Here is an 8,170-nt window from a genome sequence, read left to right on the forward strand (position 1 = left end):
ATCCTGAATTATGATGGATCTAACAACCCTAGGAAGCCATCTTGTGTCGGTAGCATGCAACTCAGAAATGTCATTGTCTAAAATGTATATCGAGCAAACAGCCCTATGCACAGCATACAACAGGGCTTGAGCCTTGTGCTATACTTGCTTATGGTGACAGTCCTGGAAGAAGAAATAATCTGAATAGGATAGTAGCATATCCCCTTCGTCTAAGGCAAAGGAAAGGTTTTTTTTACTGTAAGAACAATCAGGATGTGGAATTCTCTGCCTGAAGAAGTGCTTTTATCAGAGTCCATACAGATGTTCAAACAGCTACTAGATGCATACTTGCAAAAACAGAATATTCAAGGATATAATCTTTCAATGTAGGGTAATAACTGCTTGATCCAAGGATAAATCTGACTGCCATTCTGGGGTCAAGAAGGATTTTTTTTCCTAGCTTGTTGCAAAATTGTGCTTCAAACTGGGGTTTTTTGCCTTTTTTTGGATCAACAGCAAAAAACAAATGTGAGGAAGGCTGAACTTGATGGACGCAAGTCTCTTTTCAGCTATGTAACTATGTAACACACAATATTGATCAAAAACATGCACAGTGTCCCATGTCATATTTAAACGGTTTGGCTCAAGAAGAGCTTAAAAGGTGTTTACATACTATAACTATTTCTTCTAATTGAAGTGGTTATAGTATCTGGAGTCCACTGGCACTGTTTCTCCATTCAGTATTAAAATTATTTTTTTAAACAGTCTAACACTAAATCAGGGTGCCTGGCCACCCAGGACCCTGCCCCACTTGAGGTGTGGCAAAGGTAGGGATTGCACACTTCCTTCTAGTCATACCGATTCATACCAGCAATGGGAGCTGTGATAGGCTGAGAGCAGTCAGCTGACACCGCAGCCCATTGCTGCTCAGTTTAATTCTTCTTCATTAGCCCAAGCTACAAAGGGTTGCTGGGAGATTTTCTTTAGCACTGAAACATTAAAAAGAGTTTAATACTGAATGGAAGGTTGGCGCAAGAGGACTCCAGACACTATTACCACTTCCCTGAGATCAAGCATCTATGGTGCATACAGTATCCATTTAATGAAACGGATGACACAATATGGGCACAGAAAATGGGTGAAAGGGGGAAGATGTCATGTGTTGGGTAAACAGATTTTGGCAGATGGGGTAGATAGGATCCAAGGAATCAGATGTATGCAATAGTTAGATCGTCAGACAGAAAGAGGTCACTGAACAGGTCCCGGGCAGTGAGGCAGTGTGGGATTACATGGCTCAATATGGCAGTACCATAGGTAAGGGAAAGAGTGCATGTAACAAAAGACAACATATGTAGAGAACCCTAAATAAATCATAAGTCATACAGGACTACATGCATTAAACCGAACAACAGCCTGTAGCAGAGATCCATATCTCAGCAATACCAGGACTGCATGACACTGGCACTGCCAGGCTACTCACACCAATATATTAATGGGAAGATTTAGTAAAGTGTCAAATGTGTGATAGTCCACTGGTAGCCATGGGAAATACCCTTATTTTTCTAATCACAAAACATTGTCAATTAGCCCCCATACACTCTCTCCCAAACTGTAACAGCAGCCATCAGGAGAAACCAGATCTGTACAGAGGGTGACAACGGAATGCACCACAGATATAAATAAGCCATATGGCAAACTGAACCACATACACCTGTTATACGTGAAATCAAGACAACGGTAACTGCGAGGAAATGTGACAAAAAGTGCTATGTGCCTGTCCCTACACATAACACAGGCTGGGGATGGTAGGAGTCTGTCACTCCCCCGGCAGGATGACGTCAACAAAAGGCGCTATAGATCTGTCCCTCCCCCTGCAGGGTGACACAGTGACACAGACAGGGGGCTTAAGAGTCTGTCCCTCCCCTTGCAGGGTGACACAGTGACACAGACAGGGGGCTTAAGAGTCTGTCCCTCCCATGCAAGGTGACACAGACAGGGGGCTTAAGAGTCTGTCCCTCCCATGCAAGGTGACACAGGGACACAGACAGGGGGCGCTATGAGTCTGTCCTTCCCATGCAAGGTGACACAGTGAAAGGGGAAGCAATGAATCTCTTTCTTCTACACACAGACACCGCTTCCTGAAAGGTGTCATAGTAAAACCTCTCTCTGCAGAATGGCAGAGCTTTCAAGTTCGGGGAGCAGTAATATCCTTCCCTGCAGAGTATTATAGCTAGGCCTTCCCTGCAGGGTGTCACACCAAAGCCCCTTCGATGTAGGAAGTCACAGCTGAGGCTCTCCCCTGCAGAGTGTCACACTATAGTCCCTCCCCTGCAGAGTGCTACACTATAGCACCTCCCCTGCAGAGTGCTACACTATAGCCCCTCCCCTGCAGGTTGCCACACTATAGCCCCTCCCATGCAGGGCGCCAAACTATAGCCCCTCCCCTGCAGGGCGCCAAACTATAGCCCCTCCCCTGCAGGGCGCCAAACTATAGCCCCTCCCCTGCAGGGCGCCAAACTATAGCCCCTCCCCTGCAGGGTGCCACACTGTAGCCCCTCCCCTGCAGGGTGCCACACTGTAGCCCCTCCCCTGCAGGGTGCCACACTGTAGCCCCTCCCCTGCAGGGTGCCACACTGTAGCCCCTCCCCTGCAGGGTGCCACACTGTAGCCCCTCCCCTGCAGGGTGCCACACTGTAGCCCCTCCCCTGCAGGGTGCCACACTATAGCCCCTCCCCTGCAGGGTGCCACACTATAGCCCCTCCCCTGCAGGGTGCCACACTATAGCCCCTCCCCTGCAGGATGCCTCCACTATAGCCTCTCCCCCGTTACTCACCGGGCACTAAGCCCCTCCCCCGTCACTCACCGGGCACTAAGCCCCTCCCCCGTCACTCACCGGGCACTAAGCCCCTCCCCCGTCACTCACCGGGCACTAAGCCCCTCCCCCGTCACTCACCGGGCACTAAGCCCCTCCCCGTTACTCACCGGGTACTAAGCCCCTCCCCCGTTACTCACCGGGTACTAAGCCCCTCCCCCGTTACTCACCGGGCACTAAGCCCCTCCCCCGTTACTCACCGGGTAGAAAGCCCCTCCTCATTACTCACCGGACACAAAGCCCCTTCCCCATTACTCACCGGGCACTAAGCCCCTCCCCTGTTACTCACCGGGCACTAAGCCCCTCCCCTGTTACTCACCGGGCACTAAGCCCCTCCCCCGTTACTCACCGGGCACTAAGCCCCTCCCCCGTTACTCACCGGGCACTAAGCCCCTCCCCCGTTACTCACCGGGCACTAAGCCCCTCCCCCGTTACTCACCGGGCACTAAGCCCCTCCCCCGTTACTCACCGGGCACTAAGCCCCTCCCCTGGTACTCACCGGGCACTAAGCCCCTCCCCTGGTACTCACCTCACCAGGCACTAAGCCCCTCCCTCGGTACTCACCGGGCACTAAGCCCCTCCCCCGGTACTCACCGGGCACTAAGCCCCTCCCCCGTTACTCACCGGGCAGTAAGCTCCTCCCCCGTTGCTCACCGAGTACTAACCCCCTCCCCCAGTGTAGCGGATTGTATTAAGCCTGTCCTGTATAATTCGTGTAAAACTGCATTCGCTTAATTGTATCTCTGTGTATGGTAAAAATGTATGTATTTTCGTATGAGGGTTCGGTAGTTTTCATACGAATGAAACTACCGATCCCTCAGACCACCCCAGTGAGAAGGGGGCGCCTCGTTAAGCGTTCACACTTCTCAAAACCGCAGGCTAATTGATATTGGTTAAGTGCCTGGGTGGCCGCTGTTCGGTATACGTACCACGAGCGGCGGCCATCTTACGCACAAAAATCTCAGCGGTGTTTGGTCGTCGAGTGTCTGGAACTCAAATCGGACACTCAAACAACCGAACACCGCTGAGACCTCCAGAGTGCCATAACTCCCGAACGGAGGGACTAGACAGCCCCCCGTTCGGTTAAAACAATGTACCGAACAAGAGAATAAAGGTGAAGGTATTAATAGCTGTGGATGGCAAGGATTTCTATGCAATTTAACTGCCGAACAGAGACCTACCGCAGGGCCACACACCCTTTCCCAGATACCACCTCGTGTGCGGTCGGTCAAACTTCACCCTCCACCTAAACAACAACAAAATGATACCGCACTCTATATTAAATAATGCTGTAGAGCTAATTCTTGCAAATATAAATTTATTAAATATCTAAAGATAATGAAATATCTCAAAAAGTATAATTGATGGCAAAATATATCTACAATCTCACCATGACACCTAAACAATAATAAATATATACACAGTAAGCCCCCAATATAAACCGAAAATGATAATAAAGCAGAGTGCACAGAGGCACTAAATGATAGAGAGCCCTCTATCTGCTATATACACTGTACACAAAAGTCCATCAATGATATAGAAAAAGTATGTGTGGGAAATGAAAAAATGTCCAAAAAGGAAAAAAGGAAAAAAATGATGAAAAAAAAGAAAAAAAAAAAGGAAGTATTTACTGTCCAAATGTGTGTACACTGATGATTGTATATAGATATTGCTCCAAATGCTTAATGGTTAGATCTCACCACGATTAGAAGTCAGAGGATTCCCTTTATCATCTTCTAGTTGTATCTGTGACTGAGGGATTATCTCCGGTCTATGCCAGGATAGAGGAACCTCCAGTGAGTCCTCCCTTGTCCAGTGCGTCACCCTCCACCTAACTCCCGAACACCTGGTCCGATCTGGGTGAATTTTGGATATGTTAGTCACCCAGATCAGGGCTACCAGGCGGTACCCTAAGTATTAGGCTATCTGCTTATTTTAGGGTACATCCAGGTTTGGGGTAAATGTATAGTACAGTTAAGGGGATTATGTGTCACACTGAGGGGATGAGATGTGTGGGAGTTAACTATTGCTGTATTGGCTCCTGTCTTAATTATTGCAAATCCCTCCCTTGCATGGGAGAATGTCTTAAAAGGAGGCTGTGGAAATAAACGTCAGTTCTGCTCCTGATGCTGTGTGTCATCCAGTTATTGGGAGTGCTGTTGGGATATTGTTGGATTATTTTACCTGCTGGAATTACTACTCTCTGGATATATAATACTTGTTCCTGAGCCTCACTGGGATCTTAAGGGGAGAATAGCTGTGGGATATCAGCTCTCCGCTATACCCGGTACTCACCGGGCACTAAGCCCCTTCCCCGGTACTCACCGGGCACTAAGCCCCTCCCCCGGTACTCACCGGGCACTAAACGCCTCCCCCGGTACTCACCGGCGACTAAGCCCCTCCCCCGGTACTCACCGGCGACTAAGCCCCTCCCCCGGTACTCACCGGGCACTAAGCCCCTCCCCCGGTACTCACCGGGCACTAAGCCCCTCCCCCGGTACTCACCGGGCACTAAGCCCCTCCCCCGGTACTCACCGGGCTCTAAGCCCCTCCCCCGGTACTCACCGGGCACTAAGCCCCTCCCCCGGTACTCACCGGGGACTAAGCCCCTCCCCCGGTACTCACCGGGGACTAAGCCCCTCCCCCGGTACTCACCGGGTACTAAGCCCCTCCCCCGTTACTCACCGGGTGCTAAGCCCCTCCCCCGGTACTCACCGGCGACTAAGCCCCTCCCCCGGTACTCACCGGCGACTAAGCCCCTCCCCCGTTACTCACCGGGCGCTAAGCCCCTCCCCCGGTACTCACCGGGCGCTAAGCCCCTCCCCCGTTACTCACCGGGCGCTAAGCCCCTCCCCCGTTACTCACCGGGCGCTAAGCCCCTCCCCCGGTACTCACCGGGCGCTAAGCCCCTCCCCCGGTACTCACCGGGCGCTAAGCCCCTCCCCCGTTACTCACCGGGCGCTAAGCCCCTCCCCCGGTACTCACCGGGCGCTAAGCCCCTCCCCCGGTACTCACCGGGCGCTAAGCCCCTCCCCCGGTACTCACCGGGCGCTAAGCCCCTCCCCGGTACTCACCGGGCGCTAAGCCCCTCCCCCGGTACTCACCGGGCACTAAGCCCCTCCCCCGGTACTCACCGGGCGCTAAGCCCCTCCCCCGGTACTCACCGGGCGCTAAGCCCCTCCCCCGGTACTCACCGGGCGCTAAGCCCCTCCCCCGGTACTCACCAGGCACTAAGCCCCTCCCCCGGTACTCACCGGGTAGTAAGCCCCTCCCCCGGTACTCACCGGGCAGTAAGCCCCTCCCCCGGTACTCACCGGGCGCTAAGCCCCTCCCCCGTTACTCACCGGGCACTAAGCCCCTCCCCCGGTACTCACCGGGCGCTAAGCCCCTCCCCCGGTACTCACCGGGCGCTAAGCCCCTCCCCCGGTACTCACCGGGCACTAAGCCCCTCCCCCGGTACTCACCGGGCACTAAGCCCCTCCCCCGGTACTCACCGGGCGCTAAGCCCCTCCCCCGGTACTCACCGGGCGCTAAGCCCCTCCCCCGGTACTCACCGGGCGCTAAGCCCCTCCCCCGGTACTCACCGGGCGCTAAGCCCCTCCCCCGGTACTCACCGGGCGCTAAGCCCCTCCCCCGGTACTCACCGGGTAGAAAGCCCCGTTCGATCCTCTCACTTCCACCTCAATGCCGTCCATGCTGCTCAGGGAAAGTGTGCGCATGCGCAGTGTGCTCACAGCTGCTGAGGGCGTGGCAGGAGGGGCGGGAACTATGAGATCGCTGATTGGATGGAGATATTCTGGGGGCCGACAATGATTGCACGGTGAGCTATACAACCTGCATGCTGACCAATCACATGAGAGCGAACTCACAGAGCGTCCTGTGATTGGCTGAAGGTATCCAGAGGAGAATGCTGATTGGTTGGAATGACGCATGTGCAAGTATGGCATGTGAAACAACAACAAGGCGTGTCCGCACAACTCTGGGACAACATGATTGGCTCCCACCCGTTTCTATGGAAACCAAACATATAAGGAAAGGCTTTCAGAAATAGCAGCATGCCTGGCTTCTGATTGGCTGCCAATGAGAGAGGGCGGGGCAATCATTGGACCTGGCCCCTTTATAATCTCCCCCTGTCAGTAACACAGAGTATCTCTCCCTGTCAGTAACACACAGAGTATCTCTCCCTGTCAGTAACACACAGAGTATCTCCCCCTGTCAGTAACACACAGAGTATCTCTCCCTGTCAGTAACACACAGAGTATCTCACCCTGTCAGTAACACACAGAGTATCTCTCCCTGTCAGTAACACACAGAGTATCTCACCCTGTCAGTAACACACAGAGTATCTCTCCCTGTCAGTAACACACAGAGTATCTCTCCCTGTCAGTAACACAGAGTATCTCACCCTGTCAGTAACACACAGAGTATCTCACCCTGTCAGTAACACAGAGTATCTCTCCCTGTCAGTAACACACAGAGTATCTCTCCCTGTCAGTAACACAGAGTATCTCTCCCTGTCAGTAACACACAGAGTATCTCTCCCTGTCAGTAACACACAGAGTATCTCTCCCTGTCAGTAACACAGAGTATCTCTCCCTGTCAGTAACACACAGAGTATCTCTCCCTGTCAGTAACACAGAGTATCTCTCCCTGTCAGTAACACACAGAGTATCTCTCCCTGTCAGTAACACACAGAGTATCTCTCCCTGTCAGTAACACACAGAGTATCTCACCCTGTCAGTAACACACAGAGTATCTCACCCTGTCAGTAACACACAGAGTATCTCTCCCTGTCAGTAACACACAGAGTATCTCTCCCTGTCAGTAACACAGAGTATCTCACCCTGTCAGTAACACACAGAGTATCTCACCCTGTCAGTAACACAGAGTATCTCCCCCTGTCAGTAACACACAGAGTATCTCACCCTGTCAGTAACACAGAGTATCTCACCCTGTCAGTAACACACAGAGTATCTCACCCTGTCAGTAACACAGAGTATCTCTCCCTGTCAGTAACACACAGAGTATCTCTCCCTGTCAGTAACACAGAGTATCTCTCCCTGTCAGTAACACACAGAGTATCTCTCCCTGTCAGTAACACACAGAGTATCTCTCCCTGTCAGTAACACACAGAGTATCTCACCCTGTCAGTAACACACAGAGTATCTCACCCTGTCAGTAACACACAGAGTATCTCTCCCTGTCAGTAACACACAGAGTATCTCTCCCTGTCAGTAACACACAGAGTATCTCTCCCTGTCAGTAACACACAGAGTATCTCACCCTGTCAGTAACACACAGAGTATCTCTCCCTGTCAG

The 8,170-nt window shown here is 52.3% G+C and overlaps 1 protein-coding gene across 3 annotated transcripts in view; it reads right to left on the bottom strand.

Moving 5' to 3' along the window:
• Positions 1–6,602, bottom strand: part of LOC134603648 (RNA-binding protein FXR2-like) — an 87,339-nt gene extending 80,737 nt beyond the window's left edge. For 2 of the 3 annotated variants that reach the window (XM_063449806.1, XM_063449805.1), the window contains exon 1: positions 6,496–6,602. In XM_063449806.1, the coding sequence (XP_063305876.1) occupies positions 6,496–6,570 (75 nt within the window). In that variant the 5' untranslated portion in view covers positions 6,571–6,602. Of the gene's footprint in view, positions 1–3,051; positions 3,061–6,495 lie in introns of those variants that run through there. The other variant, XM_063449807.1, reaches the window with a different exon arrangement.
• Between the last annotated feature and the right edge of the window lie 1,568 nt (positions 6,603–8,170).

This window comes from Pelobates fuscus, chromosome 3 (genome assembly GCF_036172605.1).
Source record: "Pelobates fuscus isolate aPelFus1 chromosome 3, aPelFus1.pri, whole genome shotgun sequence".
NCBI classification, from domain to species: Eukaryota; Metazoa; Chordata; class Amphibia; order Anura; family Pelobatidae; genus Pelobates; species Pelobates fuscus.